This window comes from Anopheles stephensi, chromosome 3 (genome assembly GCF_013141755.1).
Source record: "Anopheles stephensi strain Indian chromosome 3, UCI_ANSTEP_V1.0, whole genome shotgun sequence".
Classification (NCBI taxonomy): Eukaryota; Metazoa; Arthropoda; class Insecta; order Diptera; family Culicidae; genus Anopheles; species Anopheles stephensi.
The window spans coordinates 33,976,867-33,993,229 of record NC_050203.1 but is presented as its reverse complement, the minus strand read 5'-3'; the positions used below and the strand labels follow the sequence as shown (position 1 = coordinate 33,993,229).

At 42.8% G+C, this 16,363-nt stretch overlaps 1 protein-coding gene across 3 annotated transcripts in view; it reads left to right on the top strand.

Annotated features, from left to right (window-relative positions):
* The window catches only part of LOC118509614 (putative mediator of RNA polymerase II transcription subunit 26), a 52,895-nt gene that overhangs the window by 7,357 nt on the left and 29,175 nt on the right, over window positions 1-16,363 (top strand). For all 3 annotated transcript variants that reach the window (XM_036050440.1, XM_036050438.1, XM_036050439.1), the window contains exons 3-5: window positions 8,984-9,332; window positions 10,877-11,866; window positions 12,119-12,218. In XM_036050440.1, the coding sequence (XP_035906333.1) occupies window positions 9,159-9,332; window positions 10,877-11,866; window positions 12,119-12,218 (1,264 nt within the window). In that variant the 5' untranslated portion in view covers window positions 8,984-9,158. The remainder of the gene's footprint in view (window positions 1-8,983; window positions 9,333-10,876; window positions 11,867-12,118; window positions 12,219-16,363) is intronic.

The window sequence follows — 16,363 nt, the reverse complement described above, 5'->3', positions numbered from 1 at the left end:
AGTTTAGAAGAAACTAATTTCAAAGTAATAATTTATTAAATTTGATTTACATATCTTTAGCATAAGATTGTATGAGTAATTTCACTGCCCAAGGATTCTTTTATTGCTATCAATTTAAAAATGCGAAATGAAAAACACCTCAGTCTGTTACACTACCACTGGCGAAGGATTTTTCCTTTCGGCCATTACTCTAGACTCAAAACAAACGCCAATTTATGATTGATTATCCACGTTTTATGTCTGCGCACAGTTTTTACTGGTATGGAGATAAACGGACTACGGATTCTATTCAGCGAGAAGATTGATCCATTTTCTCTTGATCCTTGGATTTGTTCTTCGTTTCGTGGTGCCGTTCTGCAACAAAAACACTCTCACACAGCCACACAAAACAATCTAAACATTCAGTTTCAATACAAATGAAATTTCTTTTAGATGCACACACACACACAGCTTCTTCAACTCGCTCCAATTTATATTAAAGCATGCGCGAGAAAAAGTTACGACTGTGAGGAGGATTTTTTATGATTCGCCGCGTGGCCACCGGCGTGGTGATGGCTGCTGCTGCTGTTGTATCGGTGTATAGGCACACAGTTGAGGTGCATTGGTATTAGTGTGAAGGCGCTACCATACTGTTTCGGTTGTCTCTCTGTGCACGGGAAGATTTTTGTGAGTTCGTTAGCTGATGACGGCCCTTTTTCCCTTCGGTTGGGTCCGGACGATGTTATTGGTGATGGTCCTTCCGATGAGTCAGGACGGGGCCACCGTGTATTAAATCACCCACTTTTATCGTTTGTACTGTTTTGTTTTACTCGTCTTATTGTTGGTGTGCTGGTCTTCTCAACCACCCATTCATGAATTTCGTACATACTAGCGATGAGCGATGCTTTGGTGGGGTATGCTATTTTCATTGCCGAGCCGAGATACTTTAGCGGATGACCTTGTTCGGATGAGTGTGTTGAAATTAGGAACAGTTAACTAACCGCAACGCCCAGCTTTGTTAAAGTGGGATAACATTTATTTTTCTTGAAGTTACAAGACGCCTGGCTAAGATGTCCTTGTGCTAGAAAATGTGCAATAAAAAATCTTTGCTCCTTAAGTTAGTTTGTCTGAATGGAGGATCAATGTCTCGCAGGCATAGCTGCCAGAAGCTCTGAACGTGATAGAGCCCACTTCGGAAGCAGGATGTAAGTCGATCTCGAGGTGGTACAGGAGTTCTGCTGCCTTAGTACGATCATCACTTCGGATAACAACGTAAGCAACGAAGGCGCATTGATCAGTGGAATTGTGTAAAACTTCTGCGACCCAAAATGACTCGTACAACACATGGAAATGATCAAACTATTGGCACATTGATATGTTCTCGACCTTGGCCTGCTGCAACAGTCCTCGATACCGCTCACGGTTCAGCGCCTTCATCTGCCAATCAATTATCTCGAACGCGCGGCTAAGAGGGTTTCGTCAGTTTTGAACAAAGTTAATGTGTCAGCGGCGTATGTAAGTACTGGGACTATACATTTTCTGTACAGTCCTTTACGACAGGGACAATAATGCAAACATGCCTCTAAAAACAGACCACCAGCATCCTTTGCCACTTAGATTGCAAGATTTGACAAGATTGTGTGGGTTACAGCATTATATGGTCTTAAATATTGCACAGTTGTATGAAAATTGATTCTATTTCGATTCATAAAAAACGTTCTTAAGAATATTAAGGCAGAAGTGGAAGAAGAGTAGTTTGTTTCGTACACAGGACTGATTATTCAGCTGTGGGAATAATCAAATCATGGAAGCTAGTAATGGCAGACCAAGATCATTCGAGGTTGCAGAGCCATGCAAGACGTAAGAAACAAATACTTAGAAAATCTCTACAGATTACAGTTCAATAGATTCAAAGACAACAGCATGAATTCGGAATTGGATATAACTGAGAAGGTTCTACTTTATCTAACAATGCAACGGATTCCAGCTCTATCTGTAAAATGATCGACTTCAGCTGGAATCTAATTCAGAAAATGGGTTGAGCTTTGCTAGCTGTATTCGGAAATTCAGTATTATTAAGGATTTCTCCAATTCTCTATGCAGCTACGCTTAGCTATAGCTCCACCTATAAAGCTACGCAAGGGTTCTAGGCGTTCAGAATGTGTTCCCTTCTTTTAGTGGAAGGTATTAAATAATCGATAGGCAATATAGGATGCTCAAAACACACACATTTCGTGCCAAGCGTTTATGTGATCTTATTATGCAATCGTCATAAACATGGGACGCCTGTTTCTCGGTCGCCGTCCTGCATTGATGGTACGATGGATGCTTCAGAGCCGCGGATATGCGTTCTCAGTGGTTGATAAACGAGAAGAGAATATAAAAATACAATAATGGGATACATCCAACGGGCAATAATGAATGTTATGATCGTTCCGTGCGAAAACCCTTAAACGTAAAGAAGGAACATCTTGTCTTACAGTGAGCTTCCCTCAGCGTGCAAGATAGAGTGAGGAAAGATTAAGAGAACAGTTGAACTGAAAGAAAAGGGGCAGCAATAATTATATAGTTCCCTTGCGAAGGGATATTAATCGGCTCCGATAAAATGTCAATAGTGGTTCCAAACTTGTTCGCCTTGTTTGTCGCCCCGGTGTGTGCTTTTGTTTCGCAAAACGTGTTTGTTGTGCAGAGGGCTGCGAGGGAGCAATGGTGCTGCCGGTGTCCGAATCCTCCTCCTGAGCGCGCCCAACGCTGGTGGGAAATGTACGAACCGTTTGTTTCGTAACGTTGCACCGTTTTGCATTTAATAATTATCCCATTATTATATCGGTACCGTCGAGCCACTTTGCACCAAGGCAGATCGGTTCAACTTATTAATTCGGACGATCAATCACAACGCGCGCAGAACGGTTTGTGGCGTCCGTGCTGATGATGCGCTGGCGCAGGATAGACTAAGTGTAAGGTGGTAGGTAAATACATCAATTTATGCCTCTGGAATCGTTCGCCTGGAAGATTAGAATGCAGAGTTTTGATTTTTATAGTCTATTCTACCCCGTTCGTGGAAGCAGATCCGTCGTGATCGTCTCCGTAACTTTTGGCGTTAATGTGATGTGCGAGCGGTGCATCTTGCCCGATAAATTCGCCCCAGGTGCGGTGTGGCGTGCAGAAACCTTTAAGACCTGTGTGAAAATGATCAGAAAGAGATGTTTGCTACAAGAAATTAACGCCCGAACAAATATGAAACCGTATGTTCTTATCGTATATGCTGCCGGGGTAACAAGTTGTAAAGCATAATTATACGTAATGAAATTTTCGTTATCGTTTTACGGGCCGTGATGTGCTTGTCCGATGGTTTCATATTAATTGTGTCTGCTCGTCGTTCAATGGACGATGCGTGCATTTGTTGCATGTTTTCCTGGTGCTTTTCTGTGCTCTGAGGGAGCATCGGAAGATCATGATCGTGCTTCGGTCTGGGACCTGTACCGGAGGCAATTTTATTGCTGTTAATTGCTTCCGCATTGAGTACTCTGCTGATTGCGTGAGGTTTTTCGAAGGATTATTGAATGTAGGAACAATGCTGAGGAGTCGACAAAGTGGCGAAAAATTAATAAGCTCTAAATTGCTCTGTAAGAAGCTGTATTAGGAATTGATGATTATATAGTGTCTTAACAGTCTTAAGACAGTTGGTGCGTTTATTATGGATTATTTATTTTGTTGGCCATTGAAGGCATGCATTAAAAATAGTCCTGGATCTTGAAAAGACGGTCCAAATTAGCTCAGTAATATCCCCACAGACAACAGCGATTTAAGTCGAGGAGATACTATGCTGAAAATCTTGACGAACATGGCAGAGCTGCAGCTACACTTTAATAATCGTTTCGTTGATGATGATTAGATAAATTATTTTGGTATCCTGGCAAATATTACCGGATTTGCTAGAAAGACATCGATTAACATCTCATGTTAGGTGAAGCGCAGGATGGAATTCTTTCAGGGTCCTTTACTACCATAGCCACAGAAGGATGGGTTGCTATTGTGAGCCTCATTGGAGGCTTGGAACTGATAACCTCCAGGACCATCCTCAATAACTCCAGATCCTCCAGAAGAAACATCTCCATTCAAAACGCTAGTTACGAAGAACGATGCACAGATTGTAAAGTAAAATGCTTGTTCCAGTACTTCAGCGAGTGTCTAGAATGAAATCATTTTTGTAACATCGAACAAAATGTGTCTGAATCTGATGCTGACTATCTGCAGGCTTGGTGGCTTCAGCATCTTTAATCCCAGGAGTCCCCAGGAGCATCTTTCCGAACGGTGGAGAAGATACCGGCCTGTCGAAGATGTCCATTTTTGTGCATTAGACAATATTTAAGAATGAGCGGTTGATTGTACATGGTTGGGCTCTACTTCAATAGATGAGAACTTCCATTTAACTTAAGTAGCATGCGAAAGACTGTGTTGGGTAGACTTCAGTGAGGTCTGTTCTTAAGATTTTGATTTTCCTCTACTTATTTTTATGCATACGTTACTGATTAGTAGGGCCGGAGCGGGCTTCGCACGACAGAATCGGACCGGATTCAAATCCCATCTGGGCCATTCCCCCGTAGTGAGGAATGACTATTCAACCATGCGGTATCGATGAGTCTAGTATGCCAGAAATGGGCAGGTATGACCTAAGAGGTCGTTAAGCCAAAAAAAGAAGAGAGTGATTAGTTTTCTGTATAGGTTTGTTTTTACTTTGTTGGTGTGTTGTATTAAACATAAAACGGAGAATATGCGAAAGCACCTATGATGAAACAACAATCAATTGATTGTATTATTTGCGTACGGCATTTACAAACCCTCAGGGGTTTTTAGTGGATCGTTGAGCTGTTTCTTTTTTTCTCCCGCTCTTGCATACATCCTCCCAAGTTCTCCTGACTCGTGCGGGTGGTTTCCCCGGTTCGGTTCCGATAACGTGACGAATGTGCATTTACTCAGCTCGAGGCTTTATCACGCGACGATACTGTGTGTTTGTGTGGCGTTACTTGCCTCGTAATCTTGCCTATTTTTTTTACACTACAACGACGCTACAGTGGTGGAGCCGTCTGTTTAACAACCATTTGGGACGCTCATTCGCAAATGCGCAAACACACGCATACTACACACCCCATCCATGGTAGCCGATGGCGGTGTGAAGCGGACCGTTGTTGATGATGATGATGATGATGACTTACTACGCGCTCGCGACGCCATACCGATGACGTCAACGGGCTTAAGTCGCGGCTCGCGCGATGGAGTTTGTTGTATGCGCGTTCTCGCGTGTGCGCATACAACACAATCGCCACTGTGGCCGTGTCCATTTTTCAAGGTTCAAATACCGTCCCTCGTCTGTCAACAGCTCTCCCTTACCTTTTCCATCCGGCTGGCAAGCGTCCGCTCCGGTAATAGAAACGTAATAGAAGCATCGTCAGTGAACGGCATCGCGATCGTGACTGTTTTTGCTGATGTTAGTCACCCGTTGAAATTGACGATGATTATCAGACTCGGGCGAATCTGTGGATTGTTTTCTTTAATGTGCGCGCGGGAACGGATTTTGGTGGTCAAAGTTTAAATCAACTCTCAATTTGAATAATGAGATATGGAGAGGGCTATCCGAATTCGTTTATCACTATTAGCAAAGATATTTTATTGTATGTTTGTAAATGTGAATACACACGGCATTACCAGGGTTCAAATCTCATCCGGACCGTACCCCTCGTAATTAGGACTGAATTTCCTACTGCGTGGTATTAATAATTCTAGTTAGCGATTAGATGACACACATTACCTAGCAGGTCGTTAAGTGAAGAAAAAAAAGATTCACATACACCCATCTGGACCCTTTCACTCTGTTAAGAGCTGACAAAAATCGTTCCATCTGAATAGAAAAGTATTGCAATGCTTTTTTATTCCAGCTTATGTGCAAAGATATTGGCACAGTCACTCTAACAAGAAGCTTTAAAAGCTGCACGAGGTTCGGAGTATTGCCCAGTGAACAAGACAGTCGGTAGATTAGTCATGTCATGAGAACGTTTACCGAACAATCAAATCCGTAATACTAGTTTGGGTCGTCACACTAGCAATCGAATTTCTAACACTGTATGCTTTAGTTAATCGTATTTCAATCTTTAAGTTATTTATCCGAGTTAAATTTATAGCTCCTATGTATGTAAAAACTTAATGATTGTCTTAAGGGATGTATTGTGAAGTACAGAAATAGTGACACTGGATCTGGGCAATTTGTAAGAGATCCTGACAGTTTTAATTCTTTTGGGTTATTGAAATTTTTGCCGGGTTTAAGTCAAGTTTTAGTATAGTTTAGTGCACTCATTGGAGATATCGACCTCGCTGTATCTATGGAACGGTCCCAACTCCGATCAACATTCATTTGAGGATTTCAAATCCAGCTACGGATATATCAAGTCAAGGAAAAATGCCATTATAACTCAACACCTCTTGGAGATTTAGTGTCAAACAAATGGAAATGAAAATATTTTATTACATTCAACTTAATAAAAACGCTGGAATCGGGCCGGTGGTAGATGCGACAGCGGCGCCAGTCTTCACACGGCAGGACCGGGGTTCAAATCCTATCTGCACCCTTCCCCGATAGCGAGGATTGACTATCCAACTATGTGATATCAATAAGTCTAGTAAACCAGAATGGCAGGCATGACCTTAAGGCGTCGTGAGGCCAAGAAAGAAAAAGAATAAAAACACTAGAGTGTGATGAAAAATCAGTTTAGAGAACCTATGCATTAGCAAACGCCACTTTGTCGAAATAAAGTTCTACGAAAATAAAATGCATACATACAGAAACGAAATATCAAAAAGAAAAAACGAAGAAAATATGAGCCGCTTTAAAATGAACCGTAAAACAATAATTTTTACTTCATTTCCAAAAATTAATTCGTTACATTATATAGTTAGTATGATATTTGCAATAACACAAATAAACAATGACAACAAACCCTCCTGTCTTAAAAATAAAGATTGTAAATTAAATCTGTAGAAACAAATAACAAATAAATAAGTGATAAAATATAAGAAGTGAATAAATTTTCATTTATTTATATTTTGAGTGTGATGTTATGACGCCATATTGTTTAAAAAGTGAATAAATAAGAAGACGAAAAATATTAAACAGCAGATAGAAATGATAACAAACGGAAAAAATCAAAACCAAAAAGAAATAGATAAGTGGCGATAATGCATAATATTATTCGAACTGCAATTTAGTTTGTTTTTAAATGATTGCAGCAATTAACTTAGAGGTGTAACATGAAAAGATTAGGTTTGTTTGGTTCGTTTCCTTATCTTGGGAAACGATTAAATAAAAAGAATTAGGATTATAGTACAAAAAATCGCACCCCTCGGAAAAGCTTATTCATGCTTCAGTATAAAATTTGTAATCTTGGTGACGTAGTTAATTAATCCAACCGCAAAACAAACAAAAAACATTTATCTTAATTCTCGATCGATCGTGTAAACACCCGTGACATCGCTCCCTGTCCCCTGTTACGAACTGTTACTCACAAAAGTCGTTCACCTTTTTTCCCGCGTCCCTTTTTTCCGCTGCATATATGTGTGTGTGTGTGTTCAAATTTGAGGATTATTGATTATCCCATCCAGACGATTTATTGATAGCAATCTCTAACCCCGAGTGCGACACGTTTTGAGTTTATCTTTCGTTCAAATCGAACCGTTTTCCCGCTCTTCTCTTTGGCCCCCTTGGTTGAGCTTCTGTCACCCTTACGTCAGACCTTTGCAAACGAGACCCCGTGTAAGCTCTGTTGGCAATCGCAATGACGTTAAGCGGTAAGCAATAGGAACAGCAAAAAAAAAAAGAAACAGTTCCACTACTAAACTTACCCCTATGACATCATGTGTCGGAGTGTTTATGCCCCGTTTGGCGATGGGAAAATTGTGGCTCCTTCATTTCGTTTTTCCACCAACCGAAAACGCCGCATTTACCTTGACTTTCAAAATGCCGTGACCTCTCGCCGTACCATATGGCCTTCAGTTCGCTACCCGATGGGTACATAAAGGTGTGGTGCGTTTTCGGTTTGCCTTTTTCTAGTTCTGTTCTACGACCACTTTTCTCATGCAAAAAAGCCTCCCCATTGCTGTGGATGTGCTATGAGTAAGTGGTTTGGGTTCCAACGTGTTTTTCTTTTCCGTTTGCTGTACCAAGAATTGCTCACTCGTTCTCTTCTTTGCGTGCCAAGCTGTTCTCTCACTCATCGTCCTCTTGAGAAGCATACTGCTGCGGCTGCTGCGAGTTGCCTGGCGTGAGTTGTCGCTCTTTCGAACAGCAGCAGCAGCAGCTGATGATGATATATTATTTATCGCTTATTTTTTGTTTTGGTATGGGTGTACGTGTTTTCGGCACGGCGGTTGGAAACAGCAAAGCTACATAAATACCATCCCGTCCGTCCGGTAGAAATGGTAACCGATGTCGTCATCTTTGCGATTTCTTGCGTGGATGATGTTGTCATGGCGTATACTTTGACGCGGCGCTGGTAGCTGTCTCTCCAGTGTGTTAATGTCAATGGCAGGCAGGTTTGTTCTTTTGTGGTAAAGAGTTGCACTAATTAAAAGTGCGCATTAATTTGAAGGGGGATGACATTTTCCCACATTGCTGTGCCCGTAGTTGGGAGCATGATTGATGGCAGTCTTGTTAAGCGCCTGATGGATTATAAATATTGTTAATCACTGCTTTCACGCCTATCACTGTATGATTTGGCTAGGGTATGTAGTATAGCAATATAAAATATGCAAACCATTTTAAATTATGTGTCAACATATTTATCGAACCGGGTACATAAGTTTATGCAATCAACGCCTGCAATTATGCAATCAGAAATTTTAAAATTATTTTTAAGTGTGGCTGTGCGTTAGGTATCAGCACCGTTTAACGTATTTCTGTATAAAAATGTTATTATCTATTTAAAATTTTGTTTTTTTTTTCTTCCCATTTCAGATTTGCTAAACGCAACCGTATATAAACAATTCAGTTTTGCCATACACACACAAACACACCGCGGTACGACGTATCGTGGTACGGTTGGAGCACTACCACCCTGCAGGCAGTGCCGACCGGACGTCAGCCAGCGTAGAAACTCTGCTTCTTCGCCTTCCAACAGAACGGCTCGTGAATGATGTCCGTGCAGCAGTACTGTCTACGGTGGAACAACCATCAGCCGAACTTCATCTCGGTCTTCTCGACGCTGCTGCACAATGAGAGCCTGGTCGACGTTACGCTGGCCGCCGAGGGACGGCAGCTGCAGGCACACAAGGTTGTCCTGTCGGCGTGCAGTTCCTACTTTCAGGTAAGATTTTTGTTTTCTTTCGCCCAAGCGCCCCTAATGTCGACTATTTTAAGGGTAGTTGAGCGTTTTATGTACACTTTGCATGATCAACAGTACGACTTTACAGTTGTCCATTACAATATCAAACTGAAGATGTACACTATCCAGAATGGCCTGTATAAAAATATTTGCAGCCATTCAGGGGCTGTGAACACAAAATCATTTTCATGCAAAAAGTTTGTATCAAAATATCGTTCTTATAACATTCAACGTCGTAACGCAACAGACCCTTGCTGGTAGAGGAAATAAATGCGAAAATATGCTACACATGCAACTTTGGTGGCATTTAACTTTCTTGCACCCCGTGCCAGGAGGCTGTCTGATTTTGGTTAATTGCGTCAATTACCCTTTTTGGGGTACGTCTTCGGTTATGCCGGTGCCTGCCCGGTTACGCCGTGCGTTGTGGTTGTCTTCAACCGTGACATGTATTAATGACAAACCTCCGAGGAGCGCAGGATAATGTGCATGCTTTGTCTGTCCAAAGATAGAAATGGCGTGTGAGGGTAGCATATGACAACGAACGCTGGAAGCCTTTTGGCTAATTAATCTAGCTCTCCGAGCGCATGAGCATGTTTGACGGGTAAACGAGGGATAATAAATAGTGTTGCTGAACATTGTGTTGTTTCGTAGGATTACTTTAAATTTAAATGTAAAACGAATTCTCCCCCTCCCACGCATTAGAACGCAGCAGACTATTGATTTTTGTTGTGATCTTGTCCATTTCTCTGCTCCAGTATGTCAGTAGGATGTGTGATTTTGTCTGCAACTATGTTTCAACTTTACTGGCATATGAAATGTTTCCTGCGGGGAAAAATTCTAGCCCCTTCACGACACCCAAATATGCTGCACACTGTTTCCCACCCCAAATCAACTAAATGAAGTAAGAAGAAAAGCGACAAGGGTGTTTGTTCCTAAGGGTTGTGTGTTCCCTTCAATTTCCTTATCCCGTGTGCCATCTTTCGACACGCGTTGCAAGCAGCGTGTTATTTAATCAACAACCTCACCACCTGGAGTAGACCGTGGCAGTGGTCTGTTGCAAAGAGTTTCCGAAGGTATTCCAGGATGTGCAATAATTCGTACAATTTTTATCAACTGACAATCACACAGCCGCTTAGGGTTGCCGAGGGAGAGCAGGATCTGTTTATTTCAGGGTTCGAAATGCATGAAATTCTAACGGTCTATGAAGGGTGCACAGATTAAAAGGGGTTATTCTACCGTGGCTGGCTAGGGGGTAGTGTTGCGTGAAACGGAACGAAAGGACAAACAGGGGGTAACGTCGTTGCGTAGAATTGCTGTTCATTCGGGTGATGAAGATATTGACATCTGGGAACGGAAGTGGAAAACAAAAAGATTCATCGTTCCCATTGCACATTTTTAGTGATAAATCTTTTTCACCATTTTGCTTCATATTTTTTTAGGAAGAGCATTAATCCTTTGGTAACCTCATATATCTTTAATAACTTACACTTTCTTTCGTATTTTTTTCTTTCTTTCTGCCTCTTCAGTCCCTATTCACCGCCAATCCCTGCCAACATCCGATCGTGATATTAAAGGACGTGCAGTACAACGACCTTAAGACGATGGTAGACTTCATGTACTATGGGGAGGTGAACGTGTCGACCGAACAGCTACCCCAGGTGCTCAAGACGGCCGAAATGCTCAAAATCAAAGGTCTGGCAGAGATGCCGGACGCGTCCGCCGTGTGTAAGGCGGATCTGAGCAAACTCGATCCGTCCGAGCTGATACAGGCGGCGAACGTTATACCCGGTGCGACGGGCGATGCGATATGGGGCAGTGCCGAATCTCAGCAGCAAGCGCAACAGCAGCAGCAGCAGCAACAACAGCAGCAGCAGCAGCAACAACAGCAGCAGCAACAACAGCAGCAGCAACAACAGCAGGCACAACATCATCAGCAACAAACGCAACAGCAGCAGCAGTACCAACACCAGCAGCAGCAGCAGCAACAGCTACATCAGCAAACCCAGCAGCTGAGACGATCACCTTCCCCCACGACCAACATGTCGCCTGCAGCGCGAAGAAAGCGGTTACGAAAGACGTCCACTGGGTCCGGTTCCATATCGACCGATCGGCTCCAGCACCAGCAGCAACAACAGGCGGCTGTTGTCGCGGCTCAGCAGCAGGCCGCTGCCGTAGCAGCCGCAGCAGCAGCGGCAGCCGCTGCCCAGCAACAGCAGCAGCAGCAGCAGACGGAAGAACAGCACGGTGCGAGTGCGGACCCGAGCACACTGAACCTGGTGCCGCATCTACACATCCAGCAGCAGGTTGACAACATATCGTACGGTACGGCGACGGCGGGGCATGGCGCGTTAGCGATAGGCGCTGCAGCCGCTGTTGCCGCTGCTGCAGCAGCTGCCGCCGCCGGTAACAATATCCGCATCATCAAGGAAAGCCCCAGCTCCGACGTAGACCAGCAGCAGCACGAATCGTCGCAGGAAAGCGTCGATGAGACGGGACACCACATGCCGAGCATTATCGTACGTAATAGCGACGGGGTTGGCCCAGGGTGGTGACGGCACGTAGCTACGTCTGATTACAGTCTGGCCAGGTCGTTAGCGAGCGTTATTTGCTATTTACGCTGCAGCGCGGCATAAGTAGTCAAGATGGCAAACTATTTGACCAGCAGAATCAGAATCGCGCTACATCATGTGCTTGATCGCATCGCAACCCCAAAAAGAGACGTAACACGCATTAACGCATCCTTCTTTCCTTTTTGTTGCGTTCCCTAGAAAACGGAAGACCTCAGTGGGGTCACGCAGACCATACCGATGGACATTTCGACGACACCGACCGCCGTGAACATAACGCAATCGCAATCACAACATACCGGTAAGTCGGAAAATCTGCAATAAAACACACACACACACACACACAAACACACTGTGATCCTTTGCCGCCATCTGTGTACCTGGAAAGGCATCACTGGACGTAGCACCATACTCTGCTTCCCGGTGCGCGTCCTGTCTGTCTGTCTGGAACCTTTCTATCCTCCTCGCCCGTCTAGTTTCCGTCTCTATTATAATTCAGCCTCTCACACACTCTCTCTCTTTGTTGGTGCTGCTTTTCGTTCATTCATTGATTGGCAATGGCTATGCGATGTATTTGGATGTGCGTTTGATATTATGTGTGTGTGTGCGGTTGTATCGTCAAATATTACAGCTGTTTGAATCATTCTTCCACCTAAACATTCCACTTTCCATTTCATTACATTAACATTCATCATGGCTCGTATTATGGTACTAACAAGTGTGCATCTGTTGGTTATTTATATTATCTTCCTCTGTTTCGTTTTGGTTTTCTACGGATTAGATTGGGTTTTTAAATTCATTCGTGGCGGGCGGTTGACGGAGAGATAGTTCGACAACTTTTAAAGCAACACTTTACGCAAAAATTTGACTTTAAAATCGGACATTTTTAACGTCGGATGGCAACGATCATAAAACTTTTATAGTGATTCCTTTTTCGGGGTGAGGGCATCCTTCGGCAAGTAGCAAGGACCATAATTGTGGTGCAACGATCAGATGTTACAAGTCTGAGCAGCTGTAGTCTATTCTGAATGATGAGTGAGTGTCATATGGACGACTTTTTCGAAGACTTTTTACACTGTTTAGACGAATGGTTCCAACCCATTAGATTAGAGTTTCACAATGCTATGTCACCAGGTGTTTCATCTTCCTCCAGCATTGAGAAGATCGTTGTAAAGAGATTATAAACGATCGTCAGTTCGGTCGGTTGCTCGGTCGTATACGATTTGTCGTACAAACAAGTTTGTATGGAATTTGACGGATAAGATTGACGGTTTGATTGCACGACCTCCTAAAACTCGTAATACGGAAGCTTCAACTGTTGTTCCGTGACTATGGAACAGCTCGTAGCTGATTCAAATTATTTGATAACGCTGTAATGATGGATATGCTTACAGTGAATGCTCCTTTTGGCTGTTGTAACACCGTGTACACGCCACGAATTGAGTTATATACCCTATAACACACTACCTACTACTTATCTCTACATACTATCACGCACACACACCAACTGCTTCCTATTAAAATGTCAATGCGATGGGTTTATAGTTTATTAATTAAAATAATAGAAACTTGTAATGCCTGCATGTCGAAGCTTCCAGCTATGGAAGTGTGCTTACCGCCGTTTTTTTTGCTGAACATATTTTTCATTCTATTTTTATTTGCCACTCATTCATTAGTAGACTTTTTGCAATTTTTTGGTTTCATTTTACACTGAAGTGTGTGTGTGCGTGTACCCCGACAGGAATAATCCGCCTGTCAGGTGAGAATGCTTGCTGGCGTTGAGGCAAATTGCGTTTCGTCACAAAAATGCAATTAATGTCGGAAAGTCGGAGTGCTGATAGATTATAAAAATGTATTAAGCGGTAAGGTAGAGCGAGCGTGACGTGATGGTTGGGAGGTGGGGTCCTCCCTTACTGGCCATCGATTGATTGGAACCCATGTGTGTCACATGGGGGTGTATGTGTGCAGCATAATAAGCTTAAGGAGCGGGAGTGTTTTTGCTCAAATTGATGAAAATTAATTTTCCATGGCACCAAAAAAAAAGCAAACATTAAAATGAATATGGTCTACAAAACAAATTCAATTTTAACTGTTTGTTTGATGCGTTCTATTGATGGGGTGAGTTACACGAATCGAGTCCGAGCCTTAATGTCTGTGTTGTTAAAGACCTGATTTAGTCGCTCTCCACGGTGCATATGCATTGTTCTGTTTCTTTGCTCTGCTGGAATTTCGATTATATGTATATAAATAGTTATGAAAAAATAGCCTTCCATAAAATTTCTGATTATTTTGTTACGTTTAAAAAACAAAATAAACACACCAATTCCTTCTCAATAGTGCCGGCGAAGAGGATGCACTAATGAACGATTGGAAACGTGAAAGCTGCGAATGATTTTCGATCATGAGTCGCCATTATGTTGATCCCATTTTGGTGGATGCTACGCCTGCCACTTCATTGGCTACAATTTTAATTAGCGTGCAATTGGATTCAGTTTAATTAGTTTTTCTTTGCGAATTATTGGAAGCGAAGGTGACATTTTTTGCTATTATAAAAGCCACGGTATCGGAAAGTAGTTTTGAAAAAAATAAATCCTTTTGTTATATATTGATTTAAACATACTCTGGTACTATGTAACTACCAAACTTTCCTACTAATAATTAACTACAAATAAAATAAGCGTCCAGATGGGATTCGACGCTCGGCCCTACCGTGTGAAGACCAGTGCCGCTTCAGCCATCGTATTTTTTCATTTATTTATACAGTCTTTGGGTCTATGAGACCTCATTCGCATCTTATGAGCCACCGTATAGCGCCCAATTTCATATCATTATAAAATATCCTTCTTCCTCCTTGGCACTACAACCTTGTGAGGTTTCGGCCTGCCATTTCTGGCTTTTTGAGACTTAATTTTACCCGTAGTATAGTAGTCAGCCCTACGTACGGGGAGGCGGTCTGGATGGGTTTTGATCCCAGGTCTTGCCATGTGAAGACCGTCGCCGTTATCCTTTCAGCCACCGGACCGTCCCACTAGTTAGCACTATTTGGTAAATATTTGGTTAAAAAAAACTTTATCGAAAATCGATTTAAGGTTAAATCCTATATCATGATTATCATAAGAAAAATCTCTACGTAATGGAAAAATAAAAACTATAACGAAAAACAAACGAAGGACAAATAAAAAAACACGCGCAAACAAGATAAACAAAAATACCCACAAAATCTGCACCACTGCGCACGATAAACAATTTTCATTTTAAAAGTTTCCCTTTTTCCACTCCACACTCTCGTCCGGCTGTGTGTGTGTGTGTGTGTGTAATTTTGTAAATGAAAAGGAAAAGAGAGTGGTGGTGGGCATTGGCTTATATTGCATTTTCCCGCCCGTCCTCGGCGCTTCACAATCACCTCGATTGCATTCGTTTTTTGCATTGTTTGGATAGAATGCGTGGAATGCAAACTGATTAAAATTCGTTTCGAATAGTCATCAGCACCATTAAGCGGCCCAGCTCTCTTGCTGCCTCGTGCTGCTGCCAACCGATTTCGGTGATGGTTGGGATTGAATTTATCCGCGATTGTCCTCTTCCCAAACCCGCGCTCGAATTCGGGTACGGATAGGGAACGGTCATTTAATGGTGTTGCAACGGTGTTTCCCTAAATGATTGTTGATGGCAGGTTGGGAAAATCCGTGCGCAGGTGGCAGGTAGGTAGGTGGTGCCGGCCTTGCATGTTCCTGCTTACTTAACACAGACGCACACACCTCAAACGAAATGCAAAATTGTTGCCCCGTACGCTCTCCCATTGCCCCCAGTTTACTGTCATCATGATCCTGATTGGCCGCAGGATTGGCGTATTTCATGAAACACACGATGCGAAACCTTCCTTTGGGATTTGGTTTGGTTAAATTACGTCAACTCGAGGCGGCTGTAATAACCTTTCCCTGCATCAAGCATCCTCCTCGTTCGCCTGGATAGTAGCGACTGTAGTAGCACATTTTCACGCCTGCTGCTCAATCGGGTTTGGGAAGGTGGCCGGTGAGGCTGTCATCGGATTTCAATAAAATAGCGCTCCGAAGGTCGCGTTTTCGTTGCAATCGCATTTGGAATCGATCGATTGGTGTGCGCTCCGGTCCAGAACTCGGTTGGTTCGACAGTAAGGGATAGCATTACCGTTGAATAATGTAAGTGATGCACCCGTGTGAAACGATTGCCATGGAGTAATGGCTGTACTGTTTGTTTGTCCGAAAAGTAGATAGCGAAGACTGCTAGGGAAAATGCAAATTTGTATAACATTTACGGGAGTTTCACTTGCTTTATTAATGCAGGTGATGAATAATGCTTACGATTTGTTGAGTAGATGTGAAGTGTGGTATTAAATGTGAATCATTTCTAGATCTCCAAACCAAAAATGAACTCCTCAGAAGTCTTCCATACTGCTCACGTGCGGTCGGC